The sequence below is a fragment of the Heterodontus francisci genome, chromosome 7 (genome assembly GCF_036365525.1).
Source record: "Heterodontus francisci isolate sHetFra1 chromosome 7, sHetFra1.hap1, whole genome shotgun sequence".
Lineage (NCBI taxonomy): Eukaryota > Metazoa > Chordata > Chondrichthyes > Heterodontiformes > Heterodontidae > Heterodontus > Heterodontus francisci.
Genome location: NC_090377.1, coordinates 29,574,399 through 29,589,886, shown reverse-complemented (window position 1 = coordinate 29,589,886; position 15,488 = coordinate 29,574,399). Strand labels below are relative to the sequence as shown.

Sequence of the window (15,488 nt, the reverse complement as noted above, 5' to 3'; positions counted from 1 at the left end):
GTCTTGAATCTCACTGCTGCTTTTCTTAAAGAGCTGAGTTCCTCTTTCATAAGAAAGAATTGTAAATGTTGGGGAACTAGGCAGTGATTTAGTGCATTGTTCTTTGCACTTCTAGGAACAGGGTTTGAATGCAACCCTGACATTGTTGAAAGTCTATCCTTGCAAGGATCCCATGTGAAATGAGTCTGGGTGATGTCAATCTAGTGGATGTGGATTCTTAGCACAAATGGGCAATTTCTCCAGCGATAACACTTATCTGTCTTTTGGATGTGGCATTAAACCGAGGCCCCAACTGCTCTCTCAGGTGGCGTAAAAGATCCCATGGCACTATTTCGAAGAAGAGCAGGGGGGTTATCCTGGTGTCCTGGCCAATGTTTATGCCTTAATTAACATCATAAAAAGAATTATCTGGTCGTTATCACATTGCTGCTTTTGGGAGCTTGCTGTGTGTAAATTGGCTGCTGCATTGCCTACATGACAATAGTGAGTAGAATTCAAGAAGTAGTTCATTGCCTGTAAAGTTCTTTGGGACGTCCTATGGTCATGAAAGACACTATATAAATGAAGGTCTTTCTTTCTTTGAGTCTATGTTGCCAATAGGTTATACAGCTTAAGTCAGTTATGTAAATATGTCTTGGTGATTTGATTTATGGATTTATCAGAGCTAGGAATGGCCCTTTCCAAACCTCCAGACCCACCAAAATCCAAAATAGAATAAGCCAGCAAATAAGAAACCGAAGCACAATAGGACTTGGCGTCAAGGGTTGGTCAAGGCCTGGCTGCCCACAGTTGTCACGAGGGGCACAGGTTGGATACCCCTGCAGTAGGAACAGGTTGTCTGAGGTTGTGCTTGAGATATTTGGTAACTCAGAGTGGAGACAACATTGCCCTGCATCTGGTCAGGGAGGGTTTTGTTGCTGATTTTGAATGTTCAACGTGGAAAAATATTGCATTCTTTGAAAACTTCATAAATCAGGTACATTCCTCTCAATTTCTAGAATTATTAGAGATAAGATTAAAATGATAAACTAGATTGAAAGGGCAGGGCACCTGCTGTTAAATATATGCTTAATAAATGGTTGCTTTTACTGTCTACTTAGCGCAAACAAGCGTTCATATCTCCAGATGGATGTAAATGTTAGTTCTCAAAGGAGCAGAGTTGCGATACTTTATTCCATAAATGGAGAGAAATGATCATTAATCACATCTAAATTTTAAATAATACTGCAGAGAACCAGTCGAATGTTCTGGACCAATTCAAGATTAAAGTGTATCAGAAACCTTAATTAAATAAATGCAGCTTCTTGCTCCCTCTACTGGTTGCATGTGGACTGGACTGGTGTTTGAGGAGACTGCTGCATTTTCCCCCGAATGCGTTCAGTAAATCTTCCACATACATAGAACCCCACTTTTTTTTTAAAGAAAAGTTGCAATGGACCCTATTTAGCATGAATCCCTTTTCCCAGCCCAGTGGAAACTCTCTTAGCTGCTGGAGAACTGAAACTGCAACATGCTTTCCTTTCTCAATCGCCTGCAACAGTACCATTCTGCCAGTGAGACACTGAGATTTGACTGTGAATTTTTTTACAACTCTTCCATTTGTGATAAACGTAAAGGGGTTGTGATTTGGGCTGTCTTTGAAGATGGTGATTTTTTTTTTTCAAATCAGATAGTTCCCCTGACACAATCTGAGATGGTGGCAACCCATCTGTCATGATCATTTCTGAGACCGCTTTAGGTGTTTCATCTTTAAATAGCAACTTCAGTGTGAAGATTGTTCAGCAAACTTATTATTTAATTTGTCCACACTTATATCTGGTTCCATAATGCAGTGGTTCTTAAACTTTTTCGTCCACGGACCACTTTGGCGGGGCAACGGCCCCACGGACCACCTACCTGCTTTCGCTTACCATCGCAAAAACACTGATCAAATGGGAAGAATGCTCTGCTTTTGATGAGACACCAGTGAGGTGATGTCTGCTTCCAAGCTGGAGAGCTTCAAACTCGTGTTGGGCTCCATGTTCAGTTGGTTCCTCTTTGTTTTTAGTCCCACAGAGTTGAAAATCTGATCTTGCAGTTGTATGTTGTAACAGTAACATAAATGTTGCTTATAAAACGACATTGTTGTTCGTTGCACTTATGACGACCCATGCCACGCATGTGGGAGCTGGTTTGGTTGTGTTCCGTCACGCATGTGGTGAGGATAAGGGTTTAAGCCTGTTCTCTCGTATTGCTTCGTCAGTGACTTTCATTTTGGACCAGCTCGCAGACCGCCAATGGTCTGCGGATCACACTTTGAGAATCACTGCCATTATGAATGCTGTCATGGTTGGCATCCTTCCATCTACGAAAGATGATGGACATGCAGCAAGCAATCCATTTAGGTGGGGTGTCTTCTCTTGGTGCACCTTTGCTGATGGCTGTGAAGGCCAATCCTTGAGAGGCAGGTTCTGCCACAAGTTCTGCACGTAAAGCTGCCAAGTGATGGCTGTGAGTTGTTGTTTTTGACATTGGCGCCTGTTGCCAAGCTGCCGTAGCCACTGGTCATCGTGGTAGTGCACACTAGTCCACAGGATGTGTCGCCATTTCCCTCTTTCGCTAGTTAGTGACTCCCAAGTGCAATGGTCAACATTTAGGGCCTTCCTGTCACTGCTGTTCATGCTGGCAAATGAATAGCTTATTAGTAACAGCTTGAGCTGTTCTGCACAATTTCTAAAATCTTTTTTCGTACTCAAGATGAGGCGCTTCATTTATATATTGCATCGTTTCAAATCAGTGGTATGGACTGAGTAAACCACTGTATAAATGACTTGTGTAAGTAGAAAAATGGTCCATAATTGTTGGCAGGAAGGAGTACATGAAGATCTAGGCTAAATTTCATAAAAACTAAATTCACACAACCTATCTCTGGAAGTTAAAACAAGTAAATGCACTTGTTAAAAATTGTATTTCCTCTGCTCTCCTATATGAATGTGGCAGCTCGTGCAGGGATAACAGTCCACAGCACAAGCAATCTTCATTACCACAGCTGAACAGCTTCTTTTCATTTGTGAGGCTGGACAGTGAGTGTTGCCAGGCAAACTCATCGCAATTGCACCCAAAATCTAACTCTATTCTGGATAGATAGGCAAATACTGGATAAGAACCCTTGCTTACTTCACCCTCTTCTTCCTCCTTTACCCCCCCACCCCACCCCACTTTTTCCCTTTTCTCCTTTTTTCTGTCTTTTATCTTTTCTCTTCCTGGCGCCTTCCACAAGTCCTAGTCAAGGACCACCTTGGGCTGAATTTTACAGACCCCCTGACGTCACGGTTCGTGGCGCGGGGGACCAGAAAAAGCCTCCGGCAGAGGCCTGCCATGAGCCTCGATGCCAGGAAGGCACAGCCTGATATTACCGGTGGCAGCAATGCCTCGTGGTGACCCCCGCCGCACGGCGACGGGAGCAAAATTAACATATGTAAATTTATTTAAATGAATTAATTAATTACCCGCTCCTGCCAACTGTCCCAGAACGATATTGCTGCCAGTGGCCGGCACACCTGCGCCTTCGGAATCCCGTCCGGGGATCCGAGGCGGAACACTGGTGGGAGGGAGGAGCAGGTAAGCATTTCAGGACGGGAGGGGAGGGAGCTCATCTGATTGGTGTACGGTAGGAAGGGGGTAATGTTCACAGTTTATTAATTGTGGGGGGAGGGGAAGGTTAGGTGCACAAGCTAAGTATTTTGGGGGGAGAGGGCAAGGGATGAATTCTATGGTTATTGGCGGGGGGGGGGGGGCGGTGGAAGAGGGGCTAGAAAAATTTATGTAATTTTTTGGAATCAATTTTAATACACTATCTCTTTAAAAATGTAAACTAAATGGAAGGGCTCGAAGTCCTTTAAAAATGGCGTCAGCTCCTACGCAGTGGCGCCTGATGCCATTGCCGGGGACGGACCGCCCACACCCGCCACATCATTGCGGGCGGGGGGAGCAGTCCGATTTCGGCAACGGACATGTAAAATGCAGCCTCTTATTGTCCTTGCTGAGACGTGCTAACTCAGCAGAGACCAAAGATCGTGCCTAAAACCTTCTGTGTTGTGGACTTAGTTCTACACCATATACTGCATTTACCCACTGAGCCACAAAGAAATGAATATTACGTTACTGTTGAAATATTTTCTATTGCAAAGTGATGCGCGTGCTGGACAACTAAAATAAAAGGGTGGAATTATTTCCCTATCCCATTGATTACTAATTCGAGAGAGGCAGGAAGATTCCAACCATTGTCTTATTTTTATCGTTCACAATCTAACGACTATCTCTCTCTCTCTCTCTCTCTCTCTCTCTCTCCCAGATGGCAGAAATGAATGGAGTGCTGGAAGAGGAGTTTACAGTTGCTCGTCTATATGTTAGTAAAATGAAGTCTGAGGTCAAGACATTGGTGAAGCGTGCCAAACAGCTGGAGAGCACACAATTGGACTGCAATAAAAAAATGAATGAGAATGAGAGGGAACTAGCAGCTTGCCAGCTTTTAGTGTCTCAGGTATGGTAAATGGAAGCTCACAGTGCAAATAGCACTTGTTTCTAGTTCTACTGGTGGTTTAAGGATAGAAATCCAAGGTAAAATAGGCTGTTTGTTATGATGATACTTGAAGTTTGATGAAGGCCAAGCAGATCTAATAAACTGTAGGCTGCATTTTATATCATATGTGTGTGTTTTAAACACATTAGGTGTAAATTTCAACATCGGTGGAGGTGTAAAACGGGTGAGATCAGATCATCCACCCGATTTCAATGATAAGGAAGATCAGATGGTGTGTACAAGAGGAGCTCGAGCTAATATTGCCCTTCCAAAGTGAAATGTTTCAACAATTTTTCCTGCGGTAAGGCTGCATGGGCTTCACCGCAGTTGCCAACAAAAGGAAATGAGCTTCATTTTCAATGAACTAAATCCTTTATGAGGAGGTTTGTTACCCAACCTATATGGTTAGAGTTCTTTCTATTTTCTAGGTTTTTAATTGTTCTGGCGCGCAACCATAAAGGCGGGGCTAAAGCGTGGCGAGTCGAAGAGACTTAACAGTTGGCAGGAAAAAAGACAGAAGCGCAAGGGGGAGAGCCAACTGTGTAACAGCCCCGACAACCAATTTTATCTGCAGCACCTGTGGAAGTGTCTGTCACTGTAGAATTGGCCTTTATGGCCACTCCAGGCGCTGCTTCACAAACCACTGACCACCTCCAGTCGCTTACCCATTGTCTCTCGAGATAAGGAGGCCAAAGATTAGATGAGATTAGATTAAGATAATTGTTTTTTGTGATAGTGTCTTAGGTAGGTGCCATGAGTAATAATTATGTCCCCTGTCTACCAACTTGTTAGGTAAAAAATATTGATCCATAGTCAACAATTTGTTATATTCAAGAGAATGTGGTGTGCATGTGTATGTGTGTGGCTGAGAGAGAAATAGATCCAGGTGATTCTCTGGAAAGTACCCCTTAGTCATGGCAAATTTTATGCTAGCCACAAGAGCAAGTTGTTAACAACTTGAAAGTTTGTGGATGGATGCTGAACTCTTGGTCCTGAAACTGCTTACTGTAGACCAGCTGTTGTAAGCAGTACAGTAGATGTTTCCTGAGCACTGGCAGCTTGATTGAAAAAAGAAAGACTTGCATTTATATCGTGGTTTTCATGACCACCAGATGTCTCTATGTGTTTTCCAGCCAATTAAGTACTTTTGAAGTGTTGTCACTGAGATTGCAGCTCAGGTTTTTCAAACAGCAGCTAGACCACAAGACATCAAGATCATCGTTTTTATTCAATAGTTTTTCTTTTGTTTATGTACAATCGGTATTTTTTCCCTTGATATTTGAAGGAGTTTGGTACAATTGGGCCCCACTTTTAAATGTGGTCTTAAGTGCTTCTTTACAATGCGATTAATAATGTTTTTTTTTAAACTCTTCTCTTTGAGTATACACCAGCTGCAGCCAAGTGTTGTGTGTGCTCTGCTGCCATGTCTCTTGATATTTCTGCTGGGAGGATTGTTAAAATGTGCATGAGAATGGGCTGGGGATGACTGATCCTTTTCTATCTCATAAACACCTGCTGGTCTCTGCCAGATGTCACCCTGAAGCAAATCACTTGGGTTCAGGAGCTAGCAGAGTAAAGGTTTGAATTTGTAATCTACCAGTCTGTGGTGCAATATGTTGGCGCACTGAGGAGTAGTTGATAAATGAGTCGTTTGACTTTCTGTCCTGCTGGGTGCTTCACATGCTACTCCTTTGCATACTTGTGAACAGATTGATGTTTTTGCAAGTGTCTCTCAGGACTTTGATATAACATTTCACACAATAACGTTTATTGAACTTGCACAATCTTCACCGTTTGTTAAAATATTTTTAATTTTTTAATTTATTCCTGTATTAAGACAGACTTCATTAGGGATGATATGGGCCCCTCAGTCTCTTCTCCTTGTTGTGTTGCCACGTCTTCCTTCTCCTCTGCCCAATGCAGGCGCTGGCTCGAGGGAAACTTGGGTGTAGCATTGTAGGAGGATCTGCAGGCTAAACAAAGCCTGACGGGGGCCCTGACGTGAATGCTCTTTTTCTGTGGCCCCTGGCCCCTCGGTAACACACAGAGAAAACTTTTAATCTGCAGAATTCTTAGAGCCAGGCTTCAGCAAATGGTAACTGTGAAATTAGGTCTCATTAGTACAAATGTTAGAGTGCTCCAAGTAAACGATATTTGTGTGTGTGTGTGTGTGCATATTGTTTGTCTCCACCAATAGTGAATCATAATGAAGGAATGCCAGTCATCTAACAAAAGATTAATGGGATATTTGCATTAAATTTTAATTAGAATTGCATTTGCCTTTTCAAGCTAAGTGTGGTAGATACAACTTAAATATTCATGATTTTTTTTCACATCCTTTCTCTGTACTGAATATATTTATGAAGGGTCCAACTGGCAGCTACTACTGCAGTGAGCAATCACCCCCCCCCCCCCCCCATACTCTTTTTCCCCTACCCCCGCCACTCTTTTCCTTCTCCCACTCTTTCCCCATCCCCAGCACTTTTCTCCTCCTCATCACTCTTTCTCTTCCCCGCCACTCTTTCCCCTTCTCCCCCTCCTACCCTCAAATGGGAAGACGCCTGGCAGCAGCCCTGATGTGTAATAATTTGTGAAAGTGCTTGCAGATGTTCATCAGATTCTTGCATGAACTATGTAATGGAGGATAAATGAGCATCATTTTTAAAGTTTGGCTTTGTCTGATCATCAGTAAAATGTTGACATCATCGGAGTGCAAAGAAGGTAGTGAAGTCTGGGGATTTTCAATACTGTGCCTCAGGAGGCCTCTTGTTTTGTTTTGCCTATAATTTTAATATTTCAGGTATGCCATTTGGAAATCTGATAATGTGCCTTTTCAAATAATGATTTCCCCCACCCCCGAATGCCCCACCGCTGCTGTTCCCAGTTGCCCTGAATGCCCCACCCATTGCATCCCACCTGTGGACTAATGCCTGGCTGCTGCCTGGTGTCTTCCCAAAGTGATGTTGCTCAAATTAAGAACTTAGTGGTGTGGGTGCCCACTCTGACCCACCATCATGATATGCAGTTTGGCACTCCAGTGCACTATATCTTGTCTGTTTGAAAAGATGATTGCCATTGTACCAGTGAGAGTAAATTACTTAAGCGGCTTCCCAATAATAAAAAGAAAAATCATAACTGTAGAGTTACAAAAGTGTAGTTTTGCATGTACTGATCTGCAATGTATCAAATTACGGGTAAATGAATACATAAAATTGCAGCAGTCCTACCATTGTGATATACGTAGAAGAAATTGTAAATGCTTTTGTACACCATCTACATGCTTTACATTTAGTTGTAAAGCTGTATCATGTGAGTGACCATTTTGATACCGGTATCTCAACTGCACAAAAAAGATTGGCGCTCGGATACAGAGCTCTGTTTGAAATCCAGGTTTAATGTGTTAGCATATATTTAGGATCAGACTATTACTATGCACACTGGTGGTTTGTGTAATGCACGCCTTTACATCCGCTTTTTGTGCTGTTAATCTTTTGAAAGCATGAAGCCAAGATAAAATCGCTAACGGATTATATGCAGAATGTGGAACAGAAGAGAAGACAGCTGGAGGAGTCTCATGATGCACTTGATGAAGAGATAGCTAAACTCCGTGCCCAAGGTATGCACTGACCTGAAGCTTAAGTAACCAGGCGCCTTAATCCACTTGATCATTGATTTAGGATGCTGCAAGTTTTATTCTGTCTGAGTACTTTACAGCGTCATGTAAGCATCCATCAATACTAAAAATACTGGATGCTTTTAAAGATGCTAATTTTACTGAAAGGGGCTGGAGGTTTACAATTCTTTCCATCACCACAGAAAAAAGTACTTAACTTTGCACGAGAAGGGGGAAAGAAGCAAACATTTATTTAATTCTGCAGAGGAAACACTGATTATGGAAATACAGCAGTAGCTGTTTTTAATTGGTCTCTATAATTATGATTATTAGTTGAAATCTAATTGGCTCTTCTGTTACCTTAATATACATCTACATCCTCCATGTTTCTCATGAAAACTCATTTGTACTGACCTGTTGTGCTAAGAACTGTATATTGACATTGTGTCAACTTTTCAAATGCTTCAGTGGCTTTAAGTATTCAGCAAAACAAACCAGCACCTGATCCATTTTCTTTTTACACTGTATCAAACATCATAAATGCAGGTGGAAAATGATGAAAGCTCGCACTCATTCCAGCTTTGAATTAAAAAATGTTTCACTTGCAGTGCTTGGAGGCTGTTAATATGCGTGTGTAATTCTCTTTTGAAATTGCTTAATAGAAAAGATGCATGAAGTGACTTACCAGGACAAAGAAAAGGAGCATCAGACAATGCTTCAAGATGCCAATGAAATGAAGGTAATAACATGGATGAGATGCATTAACATAGGTACTTTGTGACACATCTGTTCTGAAACCTGGTACATAGGTCGGAAAAAAAAGCATCTGAACTCTGTATGGGTTTCTGTGCAGCTCTCTCCAGTGTGCAGAATTGTTAACAATTAGAATATTAATTGATAGAAGAACCTGATGCCCAGCCAGAATGATTCATTCTTAGCTGTTACCTTGTAACCTAGTTGTCAACGTTTTTATATTCTGTCTTGTATTTTCTCCAAAGCCAACTTTCCAAACCTGATACCCTGCACACCCCCAAGAAAAAAATAATTAATAACAATGGCTCTTTGCTTTCAATGTATTCTCTTTCACCAGCCAGACTGGGAATAAGCTGCACTGTTTACCACTGTTTACAAGCGGGCATTGTGCCTGCCCGGGTTTGGTAGCAGGTAGGCTCAGCTGACTTTAATGGCCAGGACTTAACCGCATGCTGCTTCCTGACCGAAATGGCCAGGCGGTTGGCGAGAAGCTGCTGCCTGAACTTTAGACGCAGGCAGCAGGAGGCCGCTGCCAGGGATTCAGGGAAATAGTTCCAGGCACCAGGTAGGCACTCCTGATGAACAGAACTCGGTTGAGAGGTGGCAAATCGGGGAGGGCAGGTAAGGCAGGGGAAACTCAAAGTATCCTAGTAGATCCATCCCAAAAGAAATGTAAAAAACTTAGCTTTCCAGGGTTTTTCTGGCCCTGGACTCTGTTCCCAGCAGGTTTTGCCTGACAGGGAAGCCCTCGTTGGTCCTGTGCTCAGGTTAAAATAGCCGACTGGGACCTGATGATGTTATTGGAGCCCAATCTGCATATTTAAAGAGACAGATGAGTGATAAAATAATTTCTCACTTAAGTAGTCCACAAATTGAGGACTATGATGAAAAGATTTCATGATATGTTGATTTCAGATTTTGGTTAAATGTAATTTGCCTGTCTCGCTATGTATTACCTCCTCTTGGTACTTTCCATACTTCTCGCAAATGTTCTGCTTTAAATTTTAACGAGGCCTTTGACTTGTAATATTTACATTAAGATGACAAATGAACTTACAGAGCAGGAAGCTTGTAATTGTTTTAACAGTGTTTAGCTGATATAGAACAAATGGGGTCCTTGCTCTTAGGAAAAAGGAACTTCTTCATGTAAATAATTCAGGAAAAGAGGATTTTATGTATATAAAATTTTCACATTACCTTAACCTGTAAGTGACCCAATGAAAATTTTGTTACTAAATACATATTTATGTTAAGTTTGCTAACAAAAAAATTTGACAAACATTTTCCTGAAGCCTGAGGCTCTAAGATGGGCTTAGGGAAGCTTCTATCAGGGATTGTACATACTTGACAAAAGGGTGATAAGTGGAAATTCCAGTATAACCACCTCACCTCCATATACCAAAATTCAAAACTGGAAGCATCACCATCACATCTATGGTGGAAAATCTTTGCTTGGAGGATGAAGAAGTGGCCAGTGGGATCTCTTAAGTAATTTGGCCAAACCAATAGCTTTTAAGGGATCATTGTGCATATGTGGGGAGAGATGAGTCGTAACATAGAAGGGCAGCAGGAATACAGTAACTCCTAACTCATTTGGTGTCTTCATCTAGAAAACTCTGGAAGAGCAAATGGAGAACCATAGAGAGGCCCATCAGAAACAACTGTCTCGTCTGAGGGATGAAATTGAGGAAAAACAAAAAATTATTGATGAACTAAGGGAGTAAGTATCTGACAGGACTTCAGAATGCAAGTTGCCAGTAAAGGAATATGAAGTATTAAAATACCTACACTGGAAACACCTCCGTCAAATCTCCACTTAGCCTTTTCTGCTCTAATGAGAACAATCCCAGCTTCTCCAGTCTATCCACAAACATATGCAAGTTCTCTTCTTTGCTCTGTTCATGGAAAATGACTGCTGTTGAATTGAGGTAATTTGACTAACCAAATGCGAAGATTAGTGATTCCAAGGAAAGTTAGAAAGGGCCATTTGATCCATCATAGCTCATTCTTCTATGGCTCTAACTTTCCCATAAGAACATCAAACTATATTTTGAACAATACCAATCTTTTTGCATCTACTACATTGCTTGGCAGATTATTACAAATATTTATCACTGAATAAAGTTCTTCACATGCCTGTTTTACATTTATTCTTCAATTGGGGGCATCATAGCATAGTGATTATGTTAATGGACTAGGAATCCAGAGGCCTGCACTAATGATCTGGAGACATAGGCCGGGATTTTCCGGGCCCTTTAAGGACAGGGAAAGGCAATTTTGCCAGGACAAAATAGGTGGCAGACTGCCTACCCGGAGCCCAATTGAGCCACTTAAGTGACCAATTGAGGGCCTCTTCCTGCCTCTGCTGGCAGCCTCCCAGCAATCTCTGGCAGGGGGTGGGTGGGGGGGGGGTCTCCTTTTTGGGCACTCTTTCACCCTTTTATATGTGTAGCTTGGCTGAGTGTTAGCACTTAGTGTTCTGAATCAGGAAGTTGTAGGTTTCACCCTCAGTTCAGAGTTCAGAGCACATAATCTAGGCCGACACTTCAGTGCATTATTGCTGCATGCGTTGCTCAGTTGAGGCCCCATCTACCTTATCAGATAGATATAAAAGATCCCATGGCACTATTCAAAGAAGATCAGGGAAGTTTTACTGGTGCCAGCCCAGTACTTATCCTCAACTACCATAATTAAACAGGTTACCTGTTTTTTTTACCTCAGCTGTTTATGGAACCTTGCTAAGTGCAAAATGGCTGTTCTGTTTGCTTACATAATACTGCAAAAGGAATTCATTGACTGTTAATTATCTTGAGGATGTCAAAGGCCCTATAATAAATACAAGTTCTTTCTTTCATAATGATGTTTTAAATTGCTTACCAGTGGAAATAGCCTTTCCCTATTTAACCTGTCAAACCACTACATAGTTTTAAGAGTGTTGATTACATTTCCTCCTAGCATTCTCAGCTGCACTGGGAATAGCCGCAGTAGTCATAACCACTGTTCATAACAGTAGTGTCTCGTCCCTGGTATCATCTTGGTGAATCTATGCAGTATGCTCTCTATAACTTAAATATTCTTTTCATAATGGAGTGCCTAAAATTATGTGCAATATAACTGTGGCCTAAGCATTGCCTTATACAAATTTATCATAATGTCTTTGCTCTTGTTGCTCCATATTTATATGGCATTATCTGTCTGTATTTCATGGGATAATATATTTTCACCTCTAGATCTCAGTTCCACCACACCCTTTCTATTCAGTATATAATCCCATTCCCTGACTTTGATCCAAAATGCATTACCTCATCTCTCCACGCTTAACATCTTGCATGCTTTGATGAGGTCCCTTTCTTTATCAGCTTTTCTCCCCTAATCTTTAAAACTTCTCTATTCAGAATCAGATGTGTTGTTCTTCTCTGTACCTTTTCCAATGCAAGCATACATTTCTTGTGACATAGAAAACTGAGTACAGTTTTCTAAGTGTGTCCTGACATATTGTAAAGCCTTGACATGACTTTTGTGGAGCTGGTTTTAGTCTGCATGATTCCTACTTCAATCCCTTTCATCAGATATTTACAATCCACATTCTTTCAACATGTACTGCGCATTTAAATTTTAATTGCCATTTGTATGCCTAACAATGTACACATTCATTATAAACCTTTTGACAAAATCATTAGCAGAATAATTTGTATTTACTGATTTCCATCTTTTAGAGATGTCAGCAAATTTCACTGCCATTGAGAATGATCCTTGGCAATCAGAGATTGGGATTGGGGCTTGGTGGGGGGGAGTTCAGCTATTCGGAGGGAGAGTGAGATTAGGGCATGGGATCAGAGGTTGGTGTGAGTAGGGGAGGTTCAGCAGATCGTGGGGTAGGAGGTCTGAGCAAGGGTTATAGGGGTGGGTTGCATCGCTAATCGCAGCAGTGAGAACATGCTGATAAAGGTGGAAGGTTTACTTGAGGAGCTAGGGTGGGGGCACACTCCTGTCCCTTCTTCATGAGCAGTTCTGCAAAAAGTACTTACTCTCTGCAGCCAGCTGCTCCAGTCTCCATTTTTCTGTTGGATTTCCCTGGGAAACCTGGCTGGCAACCATTAACTTTAAATCAGGCCCCCAATTGCACTGTGGGAGCTTGATTGAAATTTTATAATGAAGTGCCCCGCCTCTCCAAAGTGGGAAATCTGCATGTCACGCTGCCCATTGCCATAACAATGATGGTAGGTGCATATGCTGTGGATTGGGGACTTGTTAGGTGGGTTAATATCGACCCCACCCCCTCTCCAGAGTCCAAACACTGTCTTGAGTGATACTGCATTCAAGATTTTCCTCACGTTTCACATTTGCACCTCTTGTGAGCACTCTCCATTTCCTTTCTTACTAATTTCTTATACAATTCTATGTTCTACTCTGAATTCTTGTTGCTTTTATTTTAATTAGAAATGTTTAATGTGGAAGTTTGTCTAAGCCTTTCTGATTGTGACATTGTTGGTCAAAATTAAAAGGTTCTTCTGAATCCTCAAAGAGGTCAGATGGTCATTTGATACCAGAAGTTTGATGATAGCGTTGGAGCCTGTTGCTGGAAACATACTCCTGCAGACTGTGCATCAACAAATGGAGTTAAAAAGACTTACATTTATATAGCACCTTTCAATTCCTCAGGATGCCCCAAAGCACTTCACAACTGGTGAAGTACTTTTGAAGTTTAGTCACTGTTGTAATGGAAAGAAATGTGGCAGCCAATTTGCACACAGGTAGGACCCATAAATAGCAATGAGATAAATGACCCAATAATCTGTGGTGTTGTTGGTTGAGGCAGAAATATTGGACAGGGATGTGAGAGGTTTAATGTCACATCTGAAAGGCAGCACCTCTGACAGTGCAACACTTGTACCAACCTAGATTATATGGTCAAGTCTGGGGAATGGGCTTGAACTCACACCCACCTGACTCAGAGGCTATTACCTTCAACTGATATTTTACCATTTGTACAGCATTGTAATAAACCCTAATATCAGATTAACCATCACTGGGTTTATTATTCATATGGCTATGGCAATCACACGACTATTTTTTTTTCTAATATTAGAATGACTGAGGACAAAAAGATTGTTGTGTTTTGAATAATGTAATGTTCTTATATTTAAAACTAATATTTATTAGTGTTTACATCTGAATAGTAGAAATTATCGCATTTATATTCTTCAGTTAATTGTGCATACATTATTTTGACTCTACTGTTAGTGATAAATTTACAAGCCCTGTGAGAGACAATAGTCTCTGGTACAAAATAAGAATTATACACTTCAAAACTGAGAAATGAATCACTGCTGAGCACAGCTGCTGTTATTCTGCAAATGCAGTAATTATGTCCCTATTTTGGTATATTTTACTCTATATATAACAGTTTAAGCACTAATTGTGCTGATTTGATTTTGATTCAGTCGGTGAGGGTGGAACTTGTAACTGATTGGAAAAAGGATGTTGAATCAAATGGCTTAATCTTGATGGAAATGTCCAGTTGAAAGCTATGACCATGGCAAGATAATGAAGTTGTGTGTGTTAATAGTTATTTACTGACAAATTTTGCATTACTAATACCCGAATACTGTTATGCAAATATTTTACAATCTAAATTAATGCTAAAATACCATTTTTTTTTCTTTACACTCAACAGTTTGAACCAAAAGCTTGTGCTGGAGCAGGAGAAATTGAATTCCGATTTTGACAAGTTAAAAATGGAGGAGAATGAAAAAAGTGTCAAGCTCCAGAAACTTGTGTAAGCTTATTCTTAAAATGATCTCGCTTCACACCATGAGAACTGTGTTATTTAACAGTTAACAGTTCATAATAAAGCTGAAGACTTCACTTTTGAATCCAAAGGCGCTTCGAGGCTGTTCTGGCAGCTCTGATGCAGCCATGAATGATAATCAATATTATCCACAATCAATATACATGTTTTTCCAATTCTTGGTGGGTGACTGGGTTGGGTGGAAGTGAGAGAGAGAGAAAGACTAAGGGTGTTAGCTTACTGTGGCAAAAATCACCTCCTGTCTTTCTGACAGTACCCAGGGAACTGTCTGCGCCTCGGACATTCTTGTGCTGTTGTTGGTATTTTGGAAGGGGAAGTTTTTAAAAAGGAACTAATAATTTGGTCATAAATGTGGTGGTGCACAGTATCAATTTGGTCATTGCTACCAGTGAACAATGTTAGTCCAGGCAAAACATCCTAGTTCTGGTCTTCTCGCTCCTTTTTCTGTTCTAGTTGTGGTATGTGAGTGTCTATATATCTTTTGCAGTAAAAATTCTTGCATCTGTTGTATATTGGAGTTCTTGTTTTGCTCAGAGGCGCCATGTAGCTGACCGGTGACGCCCTCACCAGACTGCTTACCATAATAGCATGACGGTTAAATAACCTTATAATTATATCGTTTGGCTTGTTATTACTTGAAAACCATTCTCTTGTAATGTGATCTGTTTACCTCTAACCTAGTAAATTGTACGACACAGGCATGAAATTATTTTCTTAATACGCTGTCAATCTGAAATAAAATCTGACTC

At 41.1% G+C, this 15,488-nt stretch overlaps 1 protein-coding gene across 1 annotated transcript in view; it reads left to right on the top strand.

Moving 5' to 3' along the window:
* kif5c (kinesin family member 5C) overlaps positions 1-15,488 on the top strand; it is a 149,303-nt gene that overhangs the window by 121,339 nt on the left and 12,476 nt on the right. Inside the window, exons 16-20 of the mRNA XM_068034489.1 lie at positions 4,334-4,522; positions 8,060-8,177; positions 8,837-8,913; positions 10,538-10,647; positions 14,605-14,706. Coding sequence (XP_067890590.1) covers positions 4,334-4,522; positions 8,060-8,177; positions 8,837-8,913; positions 10,538-10,647; positions 14,605-14,706 — 596 coding nt within the window. The remainder of the gene's footprint in view (positions 1-4,333; positions 4,523-8,059; positions 8,178-8,836; positions 8,914-10,537; positions 10,648-14,604; positions 14,707-15,488) is intronic.